This window comes from Phacochoerus africanus, chromosome 5 (assembly GCF_016906955.1).
Source record: "Phacochoerus africanus isolate WHEZ1 chromosome 5, ROS_Pafr_v1, whole genome shotgun sequence".
NCBI lineage: Eukaryota > Metazoa > Chordata > Mammalia > Artiodactyla > Suidae > Phacochoerus > Phacochoerus africanus.
In genome coordinates this window covers 72541507-72568301 of record NC_062548.1, presented here as the reverse complement: position 1 = coordinate 72568301, position 26795 = coordinate 72541507, and the positions used below count along the sequence as shown (strand labels likewise).

The following is a 26795-nucleotide window of genomic DNA, read 5'->3' as shown; positions in this document are numbered from 1 at the left end:
TGGCTGTGTGCACAGTGTGGTCTGAATATTGTGGGGAATCAATATCCTTTGGCCCTTTTCCAGAGTTTCCTGGTTTCATGGACCAAGGGTTTCAAGTCCAGTGGTGTGGAAGGGAAAGATGTGGTTACTCTAATCCGGAAGGCCATCCAGAGGAGAGGGGTGAGTATGGGCAGCAGAGGTGGGGGTGGGCAGGAGCTTGGGGTCTGGAGGCTCTTTACATCCTTTGGGGTCTTCAGACGATTGTTCCCTGTCTGTTCTCAAATCAGCATGAGAATCATTTGTTCTTTTTTTTTTTTTTTTGGCTGTGCCTGAGGCATGTGGAAGTTCCTGGGCCAGGGATCGAACCCGAGCCACAGCAGTGACCACAATGAATTCCTAACTGCTGGACCACCAGGGGACTCCTCATTTGTTCTTAAGGAGAGGTCTTTGTTTCTTCTTCTCTGCTATATTTACCCAATAATCTTTCTTTTCCCAGTTTCATTGAGATAGAGCTCTGTATAAGTTTAAGGCATGCTGTATAATGACATACCTATATTAAGAGATAATTAGCACACTAGTGATGAGATGCCTTTGGGGTCTTCAGATTGCCGTGATGGATAAAAAATCTTTGCCTTGGTATAGGATCCATGAGAATGCGGGTTTGATCCCTGCCCCCCTCCCCCCCCCCCCCCCCCCCCGTTCAGTGGGTTAAGGATCCGGCATGGCTGCGATCTGTGGTGTAGGTCAAAGACTTAACTCAGATCTGGCATTGCTCTTGCTGTGGCTGTGGCTGTGATGTAGGCCGGCAGCTGTAGCTCTGATTCGATCCCTAACCTGGGGACGTCCGTATGCCGCAGGTGTGGCCCTAAAAAAACAAAGGAAAAAACCCCTTAGATTTTAACGTGAAGAAGACTTGAATATCCTTTTCAAATAAGAAAAATTGGGATGATGTTTGTATTAGGGTGGAATGGGGCCAAGAAAGGACAAGACCTGGGAGGGAGGGAGCGGGGGATAGAGAAAGAGAAGAAAGAAGAAGACAGTGATGACAAGACAGGCTCTCCTTAGTGCAGCCATGGCTGTGAACTAGACTGCAGGGCTGCTGTCGGTAAGGTCCTCCGTGTGAGGACAAGCAGGGTCGGAAGTGGGATATTGCTGTCAGGCTGAGTCCGGACTCCATTTCCAGCTCTAGCCATCTTTGGCTTTGAGTAGCATTGGTAAGAGGGCAGCTTTGTTGCGCTTGAGCTGTGTGTCGTATTGCTCTTTCTCTTCATCGTCACATCTGTGATCTTTCTGTGACTGAATGTCAGAGCCCCCCTTTTATCCCTGCAGGACTTTGATATTGATATTGTGGCCGTGGTGAATGACACAGTTGGGACCATGATGACCTGTGGTTATGATGACCAGAACTGCGAGATTGGTCTCATTGTGGGTGCGTAAGCTCTAGGTGTGAGGGCCAGTGCTGGCCAGTGGATTGGGAAGGGAGAGGGGTCCAGGGCCTGGATGTTCCTTTGTACTTCATATGGGGAGGTAATGGTGTGGTCACCTTGGAAAGCTGAGCCTTGGCTTGTGCCATTGGGGGTGGTAGTGGATTGGACCGTGCTGTGGGGTGCTCTATGTGGGGGTGCCCCATGAATCTGTGCTGAGGAATCCTAGCCACCCTAGGAAGTCTCAGGAGAGGGTTTAAGAAGGAGATGGAAAAAATAAGTAAATTAAAAAAAAAAGAGAGAGAATTCCCGTCGTGGCTCAGGAGAAACGAATCTGACTAGCATCCTTGAGGATGCAGGTTCGATCCCTGGCCTTGCTCAGGCGGTCAGGGATTCAGTGTTGCCGTGAGCTGTGGTGTAGGTCGCAGATGAGGCTGGGATCTGGTGTTGCTGTGGCTGTGGTGTATGTAGGCTGGCAGCTGTAGCTCCAATTCGACCCCCAGCCTGGGAACCTCCATATGCCTTGGGTGCAGCCCTAAAAAGACAAATAAATAAATAAGGAGGTGGGGGGCTGGGGGGGAGTGCAGTACAGGTGGGTGCTGAGCAGTCCCCTGTTTTGTCCAGGCACGGGCAGCAACGCCTGCTACATGGAGGAGATGCGTCACATCGACATGGTAGAAGGTGACGAGGGGCGTATGTGTATCAACATGGAGTGGGGGGCCTTTGGGGATGACGGCGCCCTTGACGACATCCGCACCGAGTTTGACCAGGAGATCGACATGGGCTCTCTGAACCCCGGGAAGCAACTGTGAGCAACCTCCCCTGTGTGCGGTGGGCTTGGGATGGGGGGCGGTGGGGGGCGGCCAAGGCCCGTGGATGGTCCTCATTTTCACTTTGCAGTCTTATTAGCCCCTCAACATTGCCAAGGCACACGCTGGTTACGGGAATGTTGTGCTTATGACATACACTGTGTCTCTAAGATGCTGAGAGGGATCTGAGACAGACAGAGCAAGCGGACAAGCCAGATCATACATAGGTCACAATTTGGCTGTGTCTCTGAGAGCCATCCTGTTCGAAGGCCCTGTGGCCCTGCTCTTGCTTTCCACCTTCAGTTTGTAAGCTGCCCATAGAAACAATTTGTGCATCACATAAGAAAATTCATTTTGAGATGGGGACGATTAGGGATCTTTCGTAGCTCCCACCTTGAGACTGCCCAGATGATGAGGCTGAGACCACTGGCTTCTAATTCCTGGCCAAGGTTCTGACCCAGATCTCAGGCAGTGTTGGCCGGTGAGCTCGGCTGGGCCCTGCCTCCCACCCCAGCTGTAGGCAGACCCCAGGCCTGTGGAAAAGTTGGTTAAGAAAGCCACCTTCCCAGAGTTCCCATCGTGGAACGAATCTGACTAGGAACCATGAGGTTGTGGGTTCGATCCCTGGCCTTGCCTAGAGGGTTAAGGATCCAGCGTTGCCATGAGCTGTGGTGTAGGTCGCAGATGCGGCTCTGATCTGGCATTGCTGTGGCTCTGGTGTAGGCTGGTGACTACAGCTCCCATTCGACCCCTAGCCTGGGAACCTCCATATGTCGAGGGTGTGGCCCTAGAAAATACAAAAGAAAAAAAAACAAAAAAACAAAAAAAGAAAGCCACTTTCCCTGGACCTGTGCTCCAGCCAGGGCCCTGGAGTGAACAGAGAGAGAAGGGGCTCTAGCATTCGGCATCTTGAATGTTACACTCTCCAGCTTGGTCAGACTTGGTTTTTGGTTACTTTGGACTCTTACAAAACATTATTTCACTTGCAAACGTTTGCCCAATGTCCTCATTCAAGATCTTGAGACAGAGATTGCTGCAAGCTCTGAAGGCAGTTACAAAACATTTTGAGCAATCAGGCTCTCTCTGGCCTCGCTGGTGCTGTGACCATTATAGGAAGTCTTCTGGTGCTGATCCTCGCTTGGAGAGGAAAATCCAGCCTATAAACCAGCTCCATAAAAAGAGCCTTTTTCTTTACAGGGGAAGTCCTCACTTCCTCAAAGCATAGTTAAAGTCACAAGCTTCTCTCACACATTGAAATGTGAGTCCTTTAATTGTCACGTTCATAGAATACGTGCTGTGTCTGCCATGGCTGGTGAGAAATTTATAGACCCCAAAACTACTTAAAAAAAAAAAATTTGTTGGAAGGACATATATCCCGATGTGTCCGCTCTCCCTGCAGTTATTATTGGGCTTGAGTGGGAACCTTTTTTCACTCTTTATGTGTTTCTACATAAATATTTCTGAACAGTGAAACAAAGTGTATTGAAAAATTGAAATAAAAACTTTTACCAGAGTTCCCGTCATGGCGCCGTGGTTAACAAATCCGACTAGGAACCATGAGGTTGCAGGTTCGATCCCTGCCCTTGCTCAGTGAATTAAGGATCCGGTGTTGCCCTGAGCTGTGGTGTAGGTCACAGACGCAGCTTGGATCCCGCATTGCTGTGGCTGTGGCGTAGGCCAGCGGCTGTAGCTCCGATTGGACCCCTAGCCTGGGAACCTCCATATGCCACAGGAGTGGCCCAAGAAATGGCAAAAAGACCAAAAAAACAAAAAAACAACTTTTATCACCTACACTCCAGAGCCCTGCTGGCCCCTTCCCCTTTCTCACACAGAACCAGCTATTTTGGAGAAGGTACAGAAGCCAGCAGACACGGGAATTCCTTGCTGTTGGAGCTGGGCTGCCTCTTAGGCCGTGGGCCTGTGATGGTGCTTAAACATTTTAAACATACCTCTGCTCAAGCAGTTTTGCCAGCTCTCCACTGAGCTCCAGTTCCACCATACCTCTTATTAGCTCCAGTTCAGCCGTACCTGGCCTTGCGTCTTGAGCAGGTCACTTCCAGCTTCCTCTCTTATAGTTTGCACTGAGTGGCATTGGAATCCCTTCCACACCCCTGCTCCCCTCTCTAGGACCCAGATCTTTTCCCAGACAAGGGCCTTTTCGGCTGGAAGGAATTGTAAGGGCTTGGTTTCTCCCATCACATAGTCTGAGGGAGAAAGACTGTCTTCTAAAGAAAACAGTGTCACCTAGTGTTGAAAAAATAAATTACCTGACTGCCCTCAGCGATGTAGTCTCCTGCCTGCTCAGAAGCTTCTGACTTCTCCCTCCCAGATTCCCAAGACCACCTGATGCCTAGAGCTGCTTCTTATTGGTCTCAGCCTGCCCTTCAATTCTCCTCCCGCCCCCATCTTCCTGCCCAGGGTCGTTTTTACAGTTTTCTCAAGAATCCACAAACGGGAGTTCCCGTCGTGTCACAGTGGTTAACGAATCCAACTAGGAACTGTGAGGTTGCAGGTTCAATCCCTGGCCTTGCTCTGTGGGTTAGGCATCCGGCGTTGCCATGAGCTGTGATGTGGGTTGCAGACGCAGCTAGGATCCCAAGTTGCTGTGGCTCTGGCTCAGGCTGGTGGCTACAGCTCCGATTCGACCCCTTGCCTGGGAACCTCCATATGCCGCAGGAGCAGCCCAAAAAATGGCAAAAAGACAAAAAAAAAAATCCACAAATGGCCCACGAGGGGTCTGAGGTGATGAGTTGCTGGGCCTATGCCTCAAATTTAATCAGACTGATTACCTGTATGCACCCCCCCACCCAATATTTAGTACATAAATATTGATGTTCTGTGTAAGATTTTACTTTAAAGGAGCATTTTCTTGCTAGAGAAAAAAAAATTCATTAAAAATTTATTAAAAATTACTACCTTATACATTACTCAGTTTACCTCAAATTTAGGCTGTTCCAGGATGCCCCACACTCCCTGGATATTTGGTTTGGCTGCTAAAAATCCATCCTTCTTGGAGTTCCCGCTCTGGCTCAGCAGGTTAAGAACATGACCAGTTCCCATGAGGATATGGATTTGACCCCTGTCCTTTATCAGTGGGTGAAGGATCTGGCATTGCCATGAGCTCTGGTGTAGGTCACAGATGTGGCTGGGATCTGGTGTTGCTGTGACATAGGCCAGCAGCTGCAGCTCTAATTTGACCCCCAGCCTGGGAACTTCCATGTGCCGCAAGTGCGGCCCTAAAAAATTAAAAAAAAAAAAAAATCCAAAAAACCCATCCTTCTCCATGTTCACCCACCTACAGAGCCAGCCTGGGCTCCTGGCTCCTCCAGCCCCACCCCTGCCCAGCTCTCACTTCTATAGGCATCTCGCTCCTAGGTGGCACCATGCAAGTTAGTGCTTTGTCCTGCATCAGCCTCACGTGTATGCGTGTTGCTCCCACAAGGAATGTGTGAGGTCAGTGGCAGCAGGGACTTTATTTTGTTGGTGTGTCTCTCCCTCCAGATTTGAGAAGATGATCAGTGGATTGTACATGGGGGAGCTGGTGAGGTTGATCCTGGTGAAGATGGCCAAGGAGGAGCTGCTTTTCGGGGGGAAGCTCAGTCCTGAACTCCTTGCCACGGGCCACTTTGAGACCAAAGATGTTTCGGATATTGAAGGGTAAGCTTCGGGTCTCTCTCTGTTCCCTGGATCCCCGGAAGGGTGGTCAGGCAGCTGGGGAGTGAAGACGAGGCACAGGCCCTTGACCCTTCAAATGTGGACGGCAAAAGGATCTCACCCAGCATGGCCATGGCAGCCTGTGGCTGGACTTCACTTGCCAGGGAGTCTCCACTCTTGGCTGCTGGGAACGTGCTGCCTACCCAAGTGGCCTGCCATGCTAGGGACCACTGGCCCCCATGCAGGGATTTGCGCTTTTGCACTTGCATTCCTGCCGGGCACACGGGCCTCAGCTTATTGCTGGAGGCTCCCCGTGGGCTCCTTAATGACGTGTTTGCATCGACTCCCTCTCTCTTCTCCTGAAGCTCTAATGTTTGATTCTCTTTTGGCAGTTTTCAAAAAGGGCTCTGTCCTGACCCCTGCCTCATAACAGAAAAATAGGTCCTTGGATGGCTCTGAGACTGACCCATTTAAGTTCTGAAAGTTAGGAGCTGAGGCCTGAATTTTCACAGAGCAGCAGGGGTGGGAGTGAGGATGGCCTGATTTTTCTTTTTCAGTTAACAATATCCAAAGAGTTGGGCCTGGTTACCTGTTTTTGGATTTTTTTGTTTGTTTTTTTTGTTTGTTTGTTTGTTTGTTTTAACTTTTTAGGGCTGCACCTGTGGCATATGGAGGTTCCCAAGCTAGGGGTCAAATCAGAGCTACAGCTGTCAGCCTACACCATAGCCACAGCAATGCAAGATCTGAGCCGTGTCTGTGACCTACACCACAGTTCACGGCAACATCAGATCCTTAACCCACTGAACGAGGCCAGGGATCGAACCTGAGACCTCATGGTTCCTAGTTGGGTTCGTTTCTGCTGCACCACAACAGGAACTCTCTGGTTACCTGTTCTTGAGGTTTCCACTTGTTACTTGAGGAGGCCTTATTGTTTTAGGGGCCAGTGGTGGAGAGGAGGTGATTTTGGTTCTAAAGAGAGGAGTAAGCCAGTTCAAATAACTTGATATGGAATTCTTGAAGGAACTACACCTGCTTGTTAAACTCAGAGGGGATGAAAATACTCATATTTCCGTGGTACTTAGATCCCCTAAGAGGACTAATCTCAAAGCACCGACCCTTTATCACTATTTTTAGATGCCAGTTAAAGCAGTGTCTGCCTGTATTGAGACACGGCAGGAAAGCCAAGGGCTTTCCTTGTCAGCCCACATACTGGCCACACTGAGTGGACACCTGCCCACACGCTGTTTCTGTTTCTGTTTTCCAGGGAGAAGGATGGCATCCGGAAGGCCCGGGAGGTCCTGGTGCGGCTGGGCCTGGACCCGACGCAGGAGGACTGTGTGGCCACTCACCGGGTCTGCCAGATCGTGTCCACACGCTCAGCCAGCCTGTGTGCGGCCACACTGGCGGCTGTGCTGCGGCGCATCAAGGAGAACAAGGGCGAGGAGCGGCTGCGCTCCACCATTGGGGTGGACGGCTCTGTCTACAAGAAACACCCCCAGTGAGCCAGCACGCAGAGCGCTTGGGGACCTCGGAGGGCTTGACTTCCTGGGAACTCTGTTTTGTGATGTGGGGTGGTGGAGATGGGCCATGGAGTTGAGGCTCTTTGTAGAATACAGGTTCTCATCTGGGCAGGTGGGAGCTGGGGGTGTGTCCCATGGGTAGAGGCCGTAGTCAGACGCTCCTGGCTGCTGGGGGCTCCTTGTCTGCACGCTTATTTGCAGCTTCTCTGGCTCTGCTGGCTTTTGCATGGATCCCATCTTGCCCTCCATGTTTTGACCCCTTGGTCATATGTGCTGAAATACTCAGATTTCAGTTGGGATCTAAATGGTAGCTCTCTATTATTGCATCTGCTTACTCTCCCATCGTTTTCACCTAATCTGAGTACCAGCTCAGTGGGCCTTCATTAAATGAAGGTCTCAGCCCTTCCATTGCCTAGGCTCCTGGTCTAGTGCTTCAAAAATTCTAAAGTGTGCATGCATTACTCAGGATCTTGTTAAGAGACAGATTCTGATTCAGAAGATCTGGATTTAGCCTGAGATTTATCTCTAACAGCCCCCAGCAAAGCTGCTGGCCCACAGACCACACTTGGAGTAACGAGGCCTTGGAGACTGTGGCTTCTTGGAGGCACCACACAAGAATTTCTTGCTGAAGACATCCATTGCCTTTAGCTGTTCAGATCCCTTGGGATCGTTGGCAGAGACTGGCCAAAGAGAGGCCAAAGTCCAAAAGAGCCTCTTGATGTTTTCCTTTGGGGTCTTTCCCAGGCAGCAGCTAATGAAATGAGTGGTGACAGTTGAATAGTGTTGTTTTTTTTTTTTCTGGTCTTTTTGCCATTTTTGGGGCGCTTCCACAACATATGGAGGTTCCCAGGCAAGGGGTCCAATCAGAGCTGTAGTCACTGGCCTGCGACACAGCCATAGCAACACCAGATCTGAGCCACATCTGTGACCTACACCACAGCTCATGGCAACACAGGATCCTTAACCCGCTGAGCGAGGCCAGGGACCGAACCCGCAACCTCATGGTTCCTAGTCAGATTCGTTAACCACTGAGCCACGACGGGAACTCCGATGAATAGTGTTGATGTCAGAGTCTCTGGCTTCCAATGGGCTCCTCCAACAATGAGGCTGATGAGTTGGGCAGAGGGGCTGTGCCCTGTGGGAAGGGGAGGCCTTCTGTGACTGCATGCAAGAGACAGTGGCTTCCCAGAGGGGGTCTTTCCTTTTAGTGGGGTGGTGGCCATTGAATATCTGAGCTTTTATGCAGTGTTCCCTAATTTGGGAACGAGTAGGGAGAGGGTGTTTAGGGTGCCCTTTGGGCTGAGGTGGTGAGCTACTGCCCCAACCATTTGGATGACTGACCCTAACAGGGGACACCCACCTCTTGTCCCCTCTCTGATTGCAGTTTCGCCAAGCGTCTTCACAAGACCTTGCGGCGCCTGGTGCCTGACTGCGACATCCGCTTCCTCCGCTCTGAGGACGGCAGTGGCAAGGGGGCTGCCATGGTGACAGCAGTGGCCTACCGGCTGGCCGATCAACACCGAGCCCGCCAGAAGACTCTGGAGCCTCTAAAGCTGAGCCGTGAGCAGCTGCTGGAGGTCAAGAGGAGGATGAAGGTGGAAATGGAGCGAGGTCTGAGCAAGGAGACTCACGCCATTGCCCCAGTCAAGATGCTGCCCACCTATGTGTGTGCCACCCCGGATGGCACAGGTATGCGGTGGGGCTGCCCCCCAGCTGACCACGGTGTGCCTTTGTCCCTGGCCCGTGTTCGATTGCTCCAGGACGGCTCCCTTTGCCTTAGTGTTGGGTATTCAGACCAGATAGTTGAATGTATTTTTTTCAGCTATCCTCCTGGAAAATTCTAGTGTTCAATGAGCTCAACCAACACACTTCTCTGCTAAAAGTGAATCATAATAACTGTAAATACTTAATGAATGCTTGCTATGTATTAAACACTAAGCTTTTTACACATCTTAATTCATTTCATCTTTAACTGTCAACAGGGATCAGTAGTTTTGTTTGTTAACTTAGGCACAGAGAAATTAAGATACCTGCCCAACTTCACACAGCTAGAAATAGGCAGAGCTGAATTCAAACCCAGAAATTTTGGTTCCAGGGCTAGCTCTTATAAGGTCAGGGGTTGGCAAACTAAGGGTCATGGCTAAATCTGGCCCGGTGACTCGTTTTGTAAATAAAGTGTTACTGGTACACAGTCACGCCCATTTGCTTACATGTTATGGCTGCTTTGTACTATCATAGCAAAGTTGTGTGGTTATAGCAGGGGCTATGGCTCACAGGCCTAAAATGTTTATTGCCCAGCCCTTTACTGAACAAGATTGCTGACCCTTGCTGCAGGTCTTGCAATATAAGAAATAGAGGTCTGCTCCCAATTCAGAAAATTATCATTGACTAGGCCAGCACAGCTGATACAGGATCATTGACCAGGCCAGCACAGCTGGTACAAGATCCAGCGTGGTCCTAGAGACTGAGAGAGTGGTCCTGGCTCCCTCCATCTTGGGGGTGCCTGAGGGTTGCACGGAGACTGTGTGTGAGGCATGTAGTGCATTGTGACTGTCCTAAAAAGAAGGGGTGTGTGTGTGTGTGTTTGTTTTTATTTTTTAAAGTTTCATTGGAGTTTGATTTACAATGTTGTATTAGTTTCAGGTGTATAGCAAAATGATTCAATTATACATATACAAATAAATATCCATCCTTTTTTCTGGATCTTTCCTCATACAGGTTATTAGAGAATATTGGGTAGAGTTCCCTGTGCTATTCAGTTGGTCCTTGTTAGTTATCTATTTTATATTTAGTAGTGCGTATATGTTAATCTTCAACTCAATTTATCCCTCCCCCCTCCTTTCCCCTTTGTTAACCTGTTTACTTTTGAAATCTGTGAGTCTGTTTCTGTTTTGTAAATAAGTTCATCTGTATCATTTTAAAAAATTAGATTCAACATATAAATGCTATCATATTTGTCTTTGACTTACTTCACTTAGTATGATAATCTCTAGGTCCATCTATGTTGCTGCAAATGGCATTATTTCATTCTTTTTAATGGCTGAGTAATATTCCCATGTATATATGTACTGCATCTTCTTTATCCATTTCTCTGTCAATGGATGGAGGCTTTTCTCATTTAGAAATACTTTCCTTCAGTTTCCTTTAAAGAGTTGGACTCTGCTATTTCTTCTCTATTCTGGAACCTAACGTAAGGTGGCCTTTGATTTAGGATGAGTGATGATTTGTTTGGATATTTTGAGTGTCCTGTATCATTGTGTCTTTCCTGTGTTCTGGAGCTCATTATGACTCCTGGGATCCTGCCACTTGAATTCATGTGAGAACCACTAAAGAGCCAGCAGGTCTCTGGTCCAGGGATCTCATGTTCTTTACCGTTAGGTGGAGCTCATGGTCCATCTCCCCGAGGTTGTCCAGAGCCTCCTGGGAGAACTCCCCATAGGGAGCTTTGGGGAAGGTGTTTTAGACCATCACTCTCTCCAGCCCCACTGGATCATCTTCCTGGGCTTATTTTCCAGAGAAAGGCGACTTCCTGGCCTTGGACCTCGGGGGTACCAATTTCCGGGTCCTGCTGGTGCGCGTGCGGAACGGGAAGCGACGCGGAGTGGAGATGCACAACAAGATCTACTCGATCCCGCAGGAGGTCATGCACGGCACAGGGGATGAGGTGAGGCAGGGGTTTGGATCTATGACCTCCCAAATCCCAGCATTCCCACACCCTCCCCCTCCCATTTGGCACCCACCATCTGTATGGCAGTCCAAGGGTTTCTTTCCTGTAGGAAGGTGCCTGGGTGTCATTGGTAAGATTCGAGAGGGGCAGGGTTCCCCATGGTATGTGTGTTTCTCTCACAGACCTATTTCGTTTCGTGTGAGCGTTTCTCTGTCCAACAGTGTGGTTGCCAATGGCACCTTTTTCTGCGCCATGTTATTGCTGAGTCCTCTTCTGTTGTGTATACGGACATCTGCTTCCTAGTCCGATCATCTGTCCGCTTTTCGCTTCTCACCTGGAGCACAGGGCTTTCTCTGCTCACCCTTGGTCCCTGGGCGTGGGGGCGGGTGGCTAGGAGGGTCAGGGCCATGGGGTGGCCTTTATAGGTGTGTGCCTGAGCTGGCATTTCTCTGGGTGGAGGCCCCGCTGGGGGCAGCCCGTCCTGGCCAGGCCCCCCCATCAGAGCCTAACTTCTTCTCCTTGCAGCTCTTTGACCACATTGTCCAGTGCATTGCTGACTTCCTCGAGTACATGGGCATGAAGGGCGTGTCCCTGCCTCTGGGTTTCACCTTCTCCTTCCCCTGCCAGCAGAACAGCCTGGATGAGGTAACAGGGCCTGCCTGGAGGGCTCTCCTGTGGGCTGTACTGATTCTGAACCACTCCTCATTTGGAGCAGAGGAGAAAGCTGAGCCGAGGGACAGAAAAGAAGGGCACTAGTGACCAGTCATGGGGAAGGACTTGTTGATGGGAATGAGGAAGTCAGAGCTAGTGGAGGTCAAGTAGGTAACAATCTTTGGGCTGATGAAGATGCTAATCAGTATTAACAACTGGCATTTTTTAAGCATTTTACCTGAGGGACTCTGCTAGGCCTCCCACATGTGTTATCTCTTTTAACCCTCACGGCAATCGTATAAGGCAGGTGTTTGTATAACCGCTTTGCAGAAAGGAAAACCAGGTCTACAGAGATGCCACGTACCTTGCCCCAGGTTGTGTGGCTTAGGAGCAGCTAAGCCATGATTTCATTCTGGTTTCCTGACCCCTGAGCCCATCCTCCGTTATGCTCAGCTGCTCCTGAGGGCTCCTGTTTGGGGCTCAGTTCATTTCACTCCACCTTCTGTTGTTTTGGATGCCCTGGAGTTTCTCCCCTTTGCTTTTCATTCCCTGTCCAACTTGCCTTGGATGAATGGAGCAGGTGGCAAAGGCGCTCCAACCTATTCTGGACGTGGGTGTGTTAAAGTGTAGGATTTCTGAGTAGGCAAGGCTTAGTCTTGCTCAGGATGGATGCCTGGTATGTTAGAGATCAGAACACTATTACTTAAGCAGTTGTTCCTCTATGTCTTTTTTTTTTTTTTTGGTCTTTTTGCCTTTACTAGGGCTACTGCAATGGCATATGGAGGTTACCAGGCTAGGGGTCCAATCAGAGCTGCAGCTGCCGGCCTACACCAGAGCCACAGAAACGCAGGATCCGAGTTGTGTCTACGACCCACACCACAGCTCATGGCAATGCCGGATCCTTAACCCACTGAGCAAGGCCAGGGATGGAACCTGCAACCTCATGGTTGCCAGTCGGATTCGTTAACCACTGAGCCACTTCGGGAACTCCTTTTCCTCTATGTCTTAATCAATGTTCTAGAAGCTTGCTTCCTTGCCATATAAGTGGACATATGAGATGGACGGAGTTGCCAGGGTATAAAAGGCACGATTCCTGTGTTAGGTGCTTACAGACTAGACAGATGAAGCAAGCTCAGAAAATCAGGAGCTGCTCTTTGGAAAATGGCACCAGTGGGAAGATAACATTGCTGATAATCTGAGCACATACCTGGAGGGCATGAGGAATATTCGCTCCGCAGTATGGAGAAGGGCGCATAGGTGGGGACAGTCACAGGTGCAGTGGGCTTGCCCAGCATCCCTGGAGCAGCAGGCCTTACAGTTGAGTTGAGTTTTCAGTTAAGTTTTATAAATGCCTCCTCCTCTTCCCCTCTGAGAGTTAGATTCTGCTTATAACAGAGTCATTAGAAAGAAACCTAATTGTTCAACAGTTGGGAAATAGCCAATTCATCAGTCATTCACTGCCTCGCATTGTTTTTTTGGAGGAAATTTCAATGAATTGGGAAAACCTGGTGGTAAGACTGAAATATTTTTAAGAAAAGTGTAATGTCTATAATATAGAAACATACAAAACATGTGATTCCTAGGAAGATAAAAACATAACATTCCAGTATATATGCTTCCAGACATTTCCTGCTGAAATATTTTTCTCGTATAGCAACATGTATAGATATTTCTTTATCTGGTGGTCTCCAAGACATGTGAACTGTTTCAGTTTGTGCCTGAATTATAAAATTCCAGGTCATTCTATTGGATTTTATTCTGTAGGTTCTAAGTTTCTGTAAGGAGCATGAAGTCAGTCTAGAATTGAGAAAATTGAGAGCAAAGGAAGCAGAAGCTGCATTCTGTCTGTAAGCTGGGTTCTGCTCTGGGGAGTTCATCCTGTGGTTGGGAAAACCAGCGGGTGCTGAGGCCCAGAGGCTTCCAGCTGCCTGGACTAGCTGGTGGCCCCAGGCCATTCTCCCCAGCTGTCAGGGCCTCTGTGTGTGTCTTATGATCAAGGGCCACCTGCAATAATGTTATTTGAACTTTCTGTAAGCCTGAAAGTGCCAAGTACAAAATTTCATCAGCGATGTCAAGCTAATTTGCAGACAAGAAAATTAGGTGGAGATAAGCACATCATTGTTTGGATATAGGTGTGTACACTGGATCACTGCTGAGATTTCGCTTTGTTTTTCCGAATCTCCTGGGATTTGAACACAGCAAACTCCTGGGCCATGAAATGCCAACCAAGCGAGTGGGTGGAGAAACCCTACAAGTAGGTAGATAGTGAGCACACAGTCCATGTGTGAATTCTGACCTCTCAGGAAGGGGGTCTGGGGGTCCTTGATGCTTGCTCCCTGGTGGGCTACAGCAGAAAGGAGGAACCAGGGCATGGTACATGAGACAGTTGCCCCATGTTCAAAGCCATGTATCTGCTCCCAGAGGGTTCAGTGACACAGTTCAGGGTACTTGTTCACTTCATACTGGAGTCTGAAAATTAAGAGACTGCAAGGAGTTCTCTTGTGGCACAGCGGGTTAAGGATCTGGTGTTTTATTGCAGCTGCTTGGGTTGCTGTTTGGTTGGCTTGGTTGGATCCTTGCCCCTGGGAACTTCTGCAAGCCATGAGCATGGCCAAAAAAAAAAAAATTTAAGAGACAGGAGTTCCCGTCGTGGCGCAGTGGTTAATGAATCCAACTAGGAACCATGAGGTTGCAGGTTCGGTCCCTGGCCTTGCTCAGTGGATTAAGGATCTGGTGTTGCTGTGAGCTGTGGTATAGGTCGCAGATGCAGCTTAGATCCCGAGTTGCCATGGCTCTGGCATAGGCCAGCGGCTACAGCTCTGATTCGACCCCTGGCCTGGGAACCTCCATATGCCGTGGAAGTGGCCCTAGAAAAGGCAAAAAGACAAAACAAAACAAAAAATTTAAGAGACAAACTGACTGCTCTGTATTGATGTATAGGGCAAACTGCTTTGCCCAGTGAAGGAAACCAGAGTATAGAACTTTGTCCCCTGGGGGGCACTGTGTGGTGCTTACAGGCCCATCCATTGGACTTGGTGGACCTAGTGGTGCGCCATCCTCTCCTCCAAGCTGCGGACCTTGAGCAAGTTACTCCAGAGCCGCAATGACCTGCAAAAAGGGCACAAGAATGATATACATTTCACAAAGTTGCCGTGAGGATTAAGTGATGGAGACCATGGGATGTGCTTGGCCGAGTACCTGGTGCATAGTCATTGCTCAGGAAATCCTAGTTGGCGAAACAGGTGTAGAATCATTTATGGGTGAGGTGATTGGTTATTAAAGGGCACCTGGATAGCCTGTGAGGTTGAGAACTAGAGCATGACTCAGCAGCCTTTGTCCGTTCTCCTCATCCCTGCCCACGTGTGATTTTTAGAGCATCCTTCTCAAGTGGACTAAAGGCTTCAAGGCCTCTGGCTGTGAGGGCGAGGACGTGGTCACACTGCTGAAGGAAGCCATCCACCGGCGAGAGGTGGGTGAAGAGCACTTTATGGCATGGGCCTCAAGTGTGATGTGTGTGTTCAGAAGCCGGGGGGAGGTATTGAGTGCAGTTGCATTGGTCAGAGGGAGAATTAACTTAGCAGTTGGTGAGCACCCACTGTGTGTCAAGCTCTGCTCTTGGTAACCGGGGATTCAGGAATGCCCGCAGCAAGCTCTTGTTCTGTAAACAAACCCATGGGCTGATGTCGCAGGTGCTGTGAGCTATGACGGAAAATGCAGTTGGGTGAGGCCAGAGTGAGCTGGGCTAGAGAAGGACACTCTTTTAGACAGCCTAACCAGGAGTTCCTATTGTGACCCAGTGGGTTAAGAACCTGACATGGTGAAGATGAGGATTTGATCCCTGACTCATTCAGGGTTGAGGATCCCAAGTTGCTGCAAGCTGCAGTATAGGTCATTGGTTCGGCTCAGATCTGGGGTTGCTGTGGCTATGGCGTACGTATGGCTCCCATTTGACCGCTAGCCTGGGAACTTCCATAAGCCACAGGCGTGGCCATAAAAAGACAAAATAATAATGATAGTAAATAAATAAATAGCCTCACCAGGGAAGGCGTCTGAGGAAATGACATTTGAGCAGAAACGTGACTGAAGAAAGTGAGCCCTGCCGTATAAGTTGTATATGCATGCACCCTTGCGAGTTTCTGAAGGGCGACTCTTTGGTTGCTGTGTGAACTGGAGATCTGTGGTTGCTCTCAGGAGTTTGACCTGGACGTGGTCGCTGTGGTGAATGACACGGTTGGGACTATGATGACCTGTGGCTATGAAGACCCTCACTGCGAAGTCGGCCTCATCGTTGGTAAGGATTCGGGCTGTCCCTCCCATGAAGGGGCACACAGCCTAGCGTGGGAGGTGGGGGGGGATGGGTGGGAGAAACAGAGCTGGGTGAGGCCCTGACTGACATCTCTGGGCTTGGCAGGCACGGGCAGCAATGCCTGCTACATGGAGGAGATGCGGAATGTCGAGCTGGTGGAAGGGGAAGAGGGGCGGATGTGCGTCAACATGGAGTGGGGGGCCTTCGGGGACAATGGATGCCTGGATGACTTGCGCACAGAATTTGATGCGGCCGTGGATGAACTTTCCCTCAATGCTGGCAAACAGAGGTAGGCACCCAGCTGATGTGGGCCCTGGTCTGTTTGTCCCCTGAACTAGGCGGAGATGAAAGATCGCGTCCTCCACGACAGCAAATCCCAGCACACCCATTCTCTTGACATGTTTTTTGTTTGTTTGTTTGTTTTTTGTTTGTCTTTTTTGCCATTTCTTGGGCCGCTCCCACGGCATATGGAGGTTCCCCAGGCTAGGGGTCCAATGGGAGCTGTAGTGGCTGGCCTACGCCAGAGCCACAGCAACGCTGAATCTGAGCTGCATCTGCAACCCACACCACAGCTCATGGCAATGCCAGATCCTTAACCCACTGAGCAAGGCCAGGGATCGAACCCTCAACCTCATGGTTCCTAGTCGGATTCGTTAACCACTGAGCCACGATGGGAACTCCTTCTCTTGATATGTTAATAGAAGAGAGTTCTTTGGAAAGGGCTTCTTGTCAAATACCTCTGGAAAGCTCTGGGTTAAGTCCTTGCCCCCTGCTGGACAGTGATGCTTTTGAAGTCCAGTTGGGAGACCAGATCACAACAGTTATGCTGCAAGGAGAATTTCAGAGAGGAACTTGTCACATGGGTTGTAGAGCATGAAAAGACAAAAAGGGGGTTCTGGAGAGCACAGACATTAGTATGTGTGAGAAGCAACTCTGCCCTGAGGACTGTGAGAACAGGCCCGGGAGAGCGTTAAAACCTAGGTTTGGGACTTGAGGAAAAACAGACAGCTGAGCCACCTGCTGCTGTCAGGGCGAAGAAGCATTGCTGGGGCAAGGCAGACAGGAACAGGAAACGAAGAGCAGCAGGGCTGTTTCTCCTCCTCTGTCCATCCAGTATGTAGCACCCTCTACTGTCAAACTGGACAAGGATCCAGCCCCAGCATCAAAAGCCCCTAGTAGTCAGGGAGGCATCCGTATAAGATCCAGCACACATGCATCAGGAAGAGGTTGCATATAAGGTTTCCAAGGTGGATTAATCCAGGACCACCATTCTGTAGAAGATACCTCACAAATTATTTGTCTATAGTAGAGATCACAGACTAAAATGCCTCCAGGGGCCAGGCAGGCAATATTAATGAAAGAAACAGGCTGGAGTGAGACAAAAGTGAATGGTGGTGGACCTTGGTTGAAACTGGGAACCTCAACTTTGATTTTTTTAAAGTTTTATTGAAGTATGTTGCCTTACGAAGTTGTGATAACTTCTACTGTACAACAGAGTAATTCAGTTATACACACATCCATTCTTTTCCCACGTAGATTATCACAGAATACTGGGTGGCAAAATATTGGGTAGCAGTTCCCCCTTGGCCAATCATTCCATACACCACAGTGTGCATGAACCTTGATTTTTTTTAATGGCCCTATGCAGGGCCAGAAGAACCTCAAGCCATTGAGCAGTCATGCTCTGACCAGGACAGCGGCCTCCAGCTGTCATTAGTTACTGAGAGTAACGGATGAGGTGGTAAAGAAAGCATGTTAAATTCTCAGCAACATGCTCAGAATTGACTCAGGATGTTCATGCTAAGGACTGACTCAGCATCCTACCCTTCTGGAAGTGTGGTGGGGTTTGGGCGTGCATTCATTCTGGAGGTGTTGGAAATAAGCCTTGGAAGGGAAATGGACCCATAAGGTGGGGTCAATCTCAAGGAGCCCTGTGGGCCTCTGGCCGCATTTTTCTAGAAACTGTGAGTCAGTATGTGTGGATGCTAGGAGTCCTGCCCAAGCGAGTCAAATAGCATCTCTTTTCCCACCAAGGAGAATGTGTTTGCCCTCTGCCTTCTGCTGCAGGAGGGGTGACTAAGCTGGTCTGTCTCACCGCATCCCACCACCTTCCTTCTTTTGCCGTTTTTTTTTTTTTTTTTGTCTTTTCTAGGGCTGCACACGTGGCATATGGAGGTTCCCAGGCTAGGGGTCTAATCGGAGCTGTAGCCACCAGCCTACACCAGAGCCAGAGCAACGCGGGATCCTTAACCCACTGAGCAAGGCCAGGGATCGAACCTGCAACCTCATGGTTCCTAGTCGGATTCATTAACCACTGAGCCACGACAGGAACTCCCACCTTCCTTCTTAACCCCTGTGAGCATCCCCCTCTTGCAGGTTCGAGAAAATGATCAGCGGCATGTACCTGGGTGAGATTGTTCGTAACATCCTCATCGATTTCACCAAACGCGGGCTGCTCTTTCGTGGCCGCATCTCGGAGCGGCTCAAGACGAGGGGCATCTTTGAAACCAAGTTCCTGTCTCAGATTGAGAGGTGAGAATTTAGTGCCTGGAATAGGATGTGACTGTATATCCTCTCTTTCGTGGTCAGACAAGCTGAAGGGTTTCCACAGTCAAGTAAGATCAGGGTGTGGCTTATGCAGAGGTCAGTTGGTACCTATAGTGTTGTTTTAAAGTGCTTTATGGACAGTTGGCATTTTAAGGGAAAATAAATGGGATGGAAATGCTGAAAAATCAGGATGTGATGATCATTGTACAACTAGAAATGTAATAAAATTCATTGAGTAATTAAAAAAATAAAAAATAAATTAAAAAAAAATACGGTAAGGAAAATAAAAACCATCTAGAATCACACCACCCACTATTAACGCATGGCATATTTCCTTCCAGTCTTTTCCCTATCAATATTTGTAGGTGAGTGAATAAAATATAATATGTTCTAGAAATACAGTTGGGGTCATGCCATATATTGTTTTATATCATGACTTTTGCACTTAACATAATGTTATGTTTCCCATGTCATCGACTTCATTAAAAATGTTATATTTTGGGGGGAAAATCTTTTATGGACAGTTGGCATTTTAAGGGAAAATACATAATATTCTCATGAAAAATCATGCTAAGCTGTCGTGAGCCTGTGCAAAGCAGTACTATTGGGTTTTAGATCAATTTCAAAGGTAGAGAAAAAGATAGCTGCTCATAGAATGTAAATTATAATGCACAGAGGGGAGTTCCTGCTGTGGCGCAACAGGATCAGTGGTATCTCTGCAGTGCTAGGATGCAGGTTCCATCACCAGCTCAGCAGAGTGGGTTACAGGATCTGGCATTACTGCAGCTGTGGCGTACGTTGCAACTGCAGCTCAGATCTGACCCCTGGCCTGGGATCTTCATGTCTCTGGGAGACCAAAAAAACGGAAAAGATAGGAGTTCCCTTTGTGGTGCGGTGGAAACGAATCTGACTGGGAACCATGAGGTTGCGGGTTCGATCCCTGGCCTCGCTCAGTGGGTTAAGGATCCGGCGTTGCCATGAGCTGTAGTGTAGGTCATACATGCGGCTCAGATCTAGTGTTGCTGTGGCTCTGGTGTAGGCTCTAGCTCCCATTCGACCCCTGGCCTGGGAAACTCCATATGCTGCAGGTGCGCCCCCCAAAAAAAAGACAAAAAGGAAAAGATTTTAAAAATTAATAAAAAAAGAATGCATGGAGGGAGGTAACCCACTGAGGTACTTATGCTTGGCAGGAGAGTTCTTCTTAACCACTGACTGAGGTGCTAAAGCAGCCAGGATTGAGCGAAGGTTGGCATGTCAGACAAGGCAGAAATATGCCTCCTCCAGTCCAATGGTGGAAAAGTCTGCTCCAAATTAAAACACTGAATTTCAGAGCCTTTTAAAAATTAATGCTGTTGTCATTACTCTCAGGCATATAGAAAACCAGGAATTGGACAACCCACCTGTGTATCTGTACCAGTGAATAGACAGAGTATGTTCTAGTTTGCACTTCTGTTTACTTTCTTCAGATAGTTTTATTTCCATTAGTTTCATAAATAGTGCATAATAGGTTTCAGATATATAAGGGTAGGGAGTAGAAATAGAACAAGCATCTCATCTGGATGGTGATGCTTGTCTGGCTGACCTGTGAACAATGAGAGTTTGGGCAGGAAAGGGCTTCGTGGCTGAAAACTGTTACATGCACACATGATCACCATCTTTACTATTTCCAAACAAGTCGAAACCAAGGGCAGTAAGTTTCCTTTGGGGTTTTGTGGGGTTTTTTTTTTAGGGCCTCACCCGCAGCATATGGAGGTTCCCAGGCTAGGAGGCCAATCGGAGCTATAGCCGCCGGCCTGCACCACAGCCACAGCAACGACAGATCTGAGCTGTGTCTGCATCCTACACTACAGCTCGTGGCAATGCCAGATCCTTAACCCACTAAGCAAGGTCAGAGATCAAACCTGTGTCCTCATGGATCCTAGTCAGATTCGTTTCCGCTGTGCCACAATGGGAACTCCTTTACTTTTGTTTTGAGTATCAGTTTTGTGGCATAGAGCCCTCCCTTGCCTGGGCAGAGCGGCGTAGGGAACGGTTTTTTCACATTCTTGTCCATATGAGACAAGAGTGAGATGAGAGCTGAACTGAGTTTGAGAATAGAAGGCACATCTCTGGGGTAGGCCAGGTCCCCTGGAACCGCTCCTGATGAAGGAGCCAGGGCCCCCAGAGTGGCGGGCCACCAGGCCCTGTCAGTACGTGACTGACCTCTTGCTGTGTCTCTCCTGCCCAGTGACTGCCTGGCCCTGCTGCAGGTTCGCGCCATCCTGCACCACTTGGGGCTTGAGAGCACTTGCGACGACAGCATCATTGTCAAGGAGGTGTGCACGGTGGTGGCGCGGCGGGCAGCCCAGCTCTGCGGTGCAGGCATGGCCGCCGTGGTGGACAAAATACGAGAAAACCGTGGGCTGGACACCCTCAAAGTGACGGTGGGCGTGGACGGGACCCTCTACAAGCTACATCCTCAGTGAGTGTCTGGTCTCCATCTTCCTGTCCATCCTCTCTCTCTGTCTTTCCTTACTTTCCTCTCTCTCTTTATTTTATGGCAAATTATCAGGTATTCCAAAGTATGTAATGTTTATGTTATAGTTTAAAGATTAATAAACTAATCTATGTTTCACCACCCAGCTTGGAGGCCCCCCATGAGCCCTTCCCAACTGCACCTTCACTCTCCCCTACCAGGAATAAGTGCTGCGGTGGTGAAATCGCTTGCTTTCTTTTTTTCCCCCATATGTCTCCATATGCATCTATGTTGCTTAGTCTTACTTAATTTTGTCTTTTTTGTCTTTTTGCCATTTCTTGGGCTGCTCCCGCAGCATATGGAGGTTCCCAGGCTAGGGGTCCAATTGGAGCTATAGCCACTGGCCTACACCAGAGCCACAGCAATGCGGGATCCGAGCTGCGCCTGCAACCTACACCACAGCTCAGGGCAACGCCGGATCTTTAACCTACTGAGCAAGGCCAGGGATCGAACCCACAACCTCATGGTTCCTAGTCGGATTTGTTAACCACTGCGCCACGATGGGAACTCTAGTTTTACTTAATTTTGAACTTAGCATAAGGGAAATCATCTGGCCTCTTTTCTTTTGGGACTGGCTTTTCTCATACTGCATTCATGGTTTTGAGATGCATCCACATGCAAGTACGCAATCATAGTTCATTAATTTTCAGGGGTGCATAGCATACTTTTGAATGACTATACTATAGTTTTATTCTACTGATGAATATTTGAGTTATTTCTAGATTTTTTACCATTCCAAACAGTGCTCTTGCCACAGTATTCTAGTAAATATACGCTGGAACTCTGAGCAAGATTTTTTTTTCCTACAGTCTAGGGTAGGGGTTGGCAGATTATAGCTGTGACTGTTTTTGTAAATAAAGTTTTATTGAAACACAACCTTTGTGCTCATTGGTGTGTTGTCTGTGGCTACTTTCAGCTATAACCACAGAGTAGCTGCCACAGACCATAGGACCCACAAAACTCAAAGTATCTGTTGTCTGGCCCTTTCTAGAACGTTTCCCACTGTTGCTCCCAGTATGGAAGTACTGAATTCTCTTTCTTTTTATTCTTTTTCCTGTCTTTATCTCTTCCGCCTTTTTCTCCTCTCATCATTATTTCTCTCCTCTTTTCTTCCCTGACTTGCATACCGTCCCTCTCTTCTGGAAGCTTTTCAGCTAAAAGTTAAAAGACTAGGGCTGTGCCCCTTCCCCGGACAGTGGGTAGGGTGGAGAGGGACCATCAATTAAATTGTTACCTGCTCTCATTATGATCGTTTCAAGGAGTTGAGAGACTTACCCAGAGTCTACACAATTAGTGAAAAGAGTGAACCTTGGGAGGTTCCAAGTTTATCTAGTTGAGGATCAGTATCATTGTGAAAATAGGAACCTTAGTCCCCAGCGAGGTCGGGAGGGGACAGAGGTCGAGCTACCAGCCCTGGGGCTTGGTGCTCTCAGCTCTGCAGATGGGGACGAGCAACTGGAGCCTGCTCAGCTGGGACACATGGTGACCAATGATCCCTTTCTGTAGTCCCATATCAGGGAGAATCTAGGATCCCCATAATCTCCCCACCACCCTAAGTCTGCTCCTTTTGCCTGTAATGACATTTGGGGGTAGGTATGGGTCTGATGTGAGTCAACAACTCTGGAAAATGGCATCTCCCATGTGGGGGGCTTGGTCCTCCCCTCCAGAGCTGATGAACAGGTTAATGCACTTCGACAAGGCCCACTTGTGGGGTCCACCACTGTTGAACTTCTCTCTCACTGCTAAGGTTTTAAGAACACAGCTTGCCAGAATCTCAGACTTCTGTCCTAGCATTGAATCTTAGCGTTCCCCTCGCCCTCTGTGATATGGAGTTTGGGAATGTTGCTGGTCTCTCCAAGCCTCCGTTTTCTGAAACACAATACATACTATTTAACACATGGTAGTTCTCACTCTCTTCCTAGGTTTCCAGCATTATTTCTTAGGGTTCCATCTCTGAGGACACAATTCAATCACAACTAATGTATTTTTCCCTGTCTTCTTCCTGTCTTTTCCAGCTTTGCCAAAATCATGCATGAGACAGTGAAGGACCTGGCTCCAAAATGTGACGTGTCCTTCCTGGAGTCAGAGGACGGCAGCGGGAAGGGGGCAGCCCTCATCACTGCTGTGGCCTGCCGCATCCGAGAGGCTGGACAGCGGTAGACCCCCAGAAGCTGGAAGAACTTCCTCTGATTTCCCCTCTTTTCTGCTTTAAATTATAAGACGCTATCCCTTTGTGTCAGAGACAGACCCTCTTGGCTTTTCCTTGGCAAAGAGGACCTGATCGAACTGGGTTTTGCCTCTGTCTACTCACTGTAGAGTTTGGTACCCAAGCCTTGGCCCGCTGAGATAAACCGAGTTTGAAGTAAGGATTTGTTCACACTCATCACAACCGTTACAATTGGTTCTCTTAAAACTCGGGAAAAAATGAACCTTTGCTAATCCCCGTGGCCAGAATCCATGTCCAAGTATAATCCTACAGGATGAGGACACTAATGACAAGATACGGTTGCTTCACTTTGGAGCCTGAACCTGAACTTTCTTGGTGGAGAGCATCCCCCGGCAAGGAGGTGGATTGCTCTTTCTCCTCTCAGAGCTCTGGGAGGTCTCCACTGACTTGAGCCTGATTCTCCCACAGACAGACAGACCTCCTCCTTGCAAGGAGGCGGGGGTGATAACGGAGGGGGAAAGCCACATGGCCAGCCCCTCTTCAATCACATCTACAAGCATTTGCCCAGTGGGTTCCAGTGGATGCTTTTCCTGGAATCGCAGCATCCTGTGTCTGAGGAAGCGAAACCAAAGCCAAGGGTCAACATGGCCTGGGAGTGGGCTTGTTGTCCCATCTCCTTGTGGGTTCACGAGTCATCTGTAGGCAGTGGACCTTTAGGGGAGGGGAGAATTTTTGGTATGTTTTAAAATGTTTTTTTTTTTTTTTCTTGCAGAAGTAGAAACACTGTATTTTCATTTTAATTTATATTTGAAATTTCTTTAGTTCATGAAGTACACCTGCTCTCCTTCCTTTTGACACTGTACGTTACAATTGGTTGTACGTGATGTATTTATATGTTAATTTGTTATGTATATAGATGCACAGGGTCTCCTCAGCCTCAGCCTCATGAGTAGGTCAGTGTGGTTGAAGGAGGGAAGCGGAAGATATGGATTGGTTACTGGAAATACCTCATTCACCTGCAGGAAGAGAAGGAAAGCCTCTTTAGGGTGAGTGAATGGTCAAGCAGCTCCTTCCCAGCTCCTCCTTTCCTGCAGACTCAGAAATCTGGAAGGTGGCTGGGGGCAGAGTGAAGGAGGCTGGGGCTATGGACCGAAGAAGGCACACCAACGTGGCTGCTCTGCCTAGAGACTTGTAACAAAGGAAGCGGGACTCATTTCCATAGACCCTGCTTAGAAATCATCATTCTTAGGGTAGTTAGTTGGTAGTATTTTAAACCCCTCTAACAAGGTAAAGGAAGCCACCAAAACCTTAAAGAAAAAAAAAAAAAAAAAAGGTCTCATTGTTGATAGCAAACCAAAACTAAACAATTAAACAATCAAACAAACAAATAAAACCTCAGGGACAACACTTTGGGTGGATTTGTGCCCTCCTAGCTAATTTCGCCTTGGGTTTGGTTTGTGACGGTTCTACCAGAAGTGTTGTTCACGGACTTGCCTAGGCTGAGCTGTTTTTATAAGAAGTATTTATTTGAAATTGCCTTCGGGGGGCAGGGTGGACGGGTGGGACATAAAACCTTCCGTACCCTGCTTTTCGAGGGCAGTTAATTCTGCATCTGAAAGAAAATATGCACATCCACACATACTCCACTTGAATATTTCATAGTAAGGAGAGGATAGCCTTGTAACACTGTTGAGTAGGATGCAAGGTTCAAAATAGAACGATGGAATGACATGACTCAACAGCACTCAACTTTTGCATGTTTATCCAACTTGTACTGAGAACAGTGTCTAGATTTGTGTGTCACTAAGGGATGCCCAAGAAACAGAGATGGATTTTTAACTTTTGAACTTGAACAGCAGACACCGTCTATGAAATTGCACATTTTTAAAAGGTAGAGCTGTGTGTGTGGCTATTTAAGATGTATTGTTGGTTTTCAGGAAAGAACGCTGGAGAATGCCTTTTGAACGTTTTTGTTGCCACAATTAGGTGATAGTTCCTTATGGATGCTGCCCTGCCCATGTAAATACACTGACTCTCAGCCTTTGACTGTGCTGTGCTCAATAGCAGATCATCTCACATCCTTGAGCGCTCAGTCTAGTGGAGATATTGTCGTGTATGATAAAAGAGCTAGTTGAATTAACTGTGTGATGTTAACTATTATTAATAAATTTTAACATTTTTCGAAAGAGTCAATGTGTGGTTCATGAGCCTTTTCAAGAGCGCTGTCATCTTTTGAGCATATTAATACTTCCTGGCCCATCTGAGTAGCTGATGAATGCCTTGATTTTGACTGTACGTGCTTGACAGGCATGTGACCAAGCCCCAAGCTCCCTGCCTCCAGATATTTCTCACTCCAGAAACTTGGTCCCTGTGGAACTGAAGGACAGATGAGTTTTCCATCTTTGAGCCCCTCAATTTCAAGCACCACTGAAGCACCAGGGCTGGCCCAGCCGTCCCAGTAGTTTGGCTGAGATGTAACAGAACCCTCTGGGACCCCGGCTAGTCTCCGTAGGCATTCGTGATTCATATTCAGGATATAATGCCCTTACTTATACATGAGCATCTAAAAAACCATTTGCCTCTGTCCTCTCCCTGCTGATCTTTCAAACTTTCTCCCTAATAAGCAAAACACAAACCTGGGAAATAAACTCCTCCCAAGTCCCTAGTGATACCCACTGACATTGACATGGCCCTGCTTGACAATTACTGCGGCAGGAAGTTAACAGGATCCTAGAGATAGCCAGATACAAAATTCAGCCTCACTAGTGGTGAAGGAAAAGTTATTTATCTTTCTTTTACCCTCACCCACCTCATGTAGAAGTTCCCGGGGCCAGGGATCAAACCTGAGCCACTGCAGTGACCTCCGGGGTATAGAGAGGCAACCCAGAGATTAGCAACATTAAAAGAAAAAGCCACTTCTCTCCCATTGGTTGGCCCAGAATCTTTGGACTTGGAGCTTCTCAGCTGGGGAGGAGGTGGAGAAGCTGGAACCTCAGAGCTGGGGTGGGAGGTGGTTAGAAATGCCCTAGCCTCTCCCTCCCACCCTCTAGTTTTCTGCAGTGTCTCCCATTGGCTGACCCGGCGGGAAGTTGGCTGACAAAGGGCGCCTGGAAAACCAGTATCTGTGAGGCAGAGCCCGCCGGGGATGGCAGGGCCTGGAGCTGGACATCAAGTGCGTGGCATGTACCCTATAAAACTCTTCTGGAGTTCCCGTCGTGGCACAGTGGTTAACGAATCTGACTAGGAACCATGAGGTTGCGGGTTTGATCCCTGCCCTTGCTCAGTGGGTTAACGATCCGGCGTTGCCATGAGCTGTGGTGTAGGTCGCTGTGGTGTATCCTGCGTTGCTGTGGCTCTGGCATAGGCCAGCGGCTACAGCTCCGATTCGACCCCTAGCCTGGGAACCTCCATATGCCGCGGGAGCAGCCCAACAAATGGCAAAAAGACAAAAAAAAATAAAAAATAAAAAAATTCTTCTGGTGTTACAGCAGGATATTTACCATCCTGTACCTGTTGACAGTATACAGATAGCCTGTTACAGGACCATGTGGGGTTT

At 48.4% G+C, this 26795-nt stretch overlaps 1 protein-coding gene across 1 annotated transcript in view; it reads left to right on the top strand.

The window, feature by feature from the left end:
• The window catches only part of HK2 (hexokinase 2), a 76647-nt gene extending 51227 nt beyond the window's left edge, over positions 1-25420 (top strand). Inside the window, exons 5-18 of the mRNA XM_047781672.1 lie at positions 64-159; positions 1309-1408; positions 2028-2211; positions 5714-5869; positions 7131-7364; positions 8771-9075; positions 10902-11050; positions 11579-11698; positions 15078-15173; positions 15896-15995; positions 16116-16299; positions 18387-18542; positions 20785-21018; positions 23088-25420. Of these exons, the coding sequence (XP_047637628.1) occupies positions 64-159; positions 1309-1408; positions 2028-2211; positions 5714-5869; positions 7131-7364; positions 8771-9075; positions 10902-11050; positions 11579-11698; positions 15078-15173; positions 15896-15995; positions 16116-16299; positions 18387-18542; positions 20785-21018; positions 23088-23232 (2259 nt within the window). The 3' untranslated portion in view covers positions 23233-25420. The remainder of the gene's footprint in view (positions 1-63; positions 160-1308; positions 1409-2027; positions 2212-5713; positions 5870-7130; positions 7365-8770; positions 9076-10901; positions 11051-11578; positions 11699-15077; positions 15174-15895; positions 15996-16115; positions 16300-18386; positions 18543-20784; positions 21019-23087) is intronic.
• The last annotated feature ends 1375 nt before the right edge of the window (positions 25421-26795 follow it).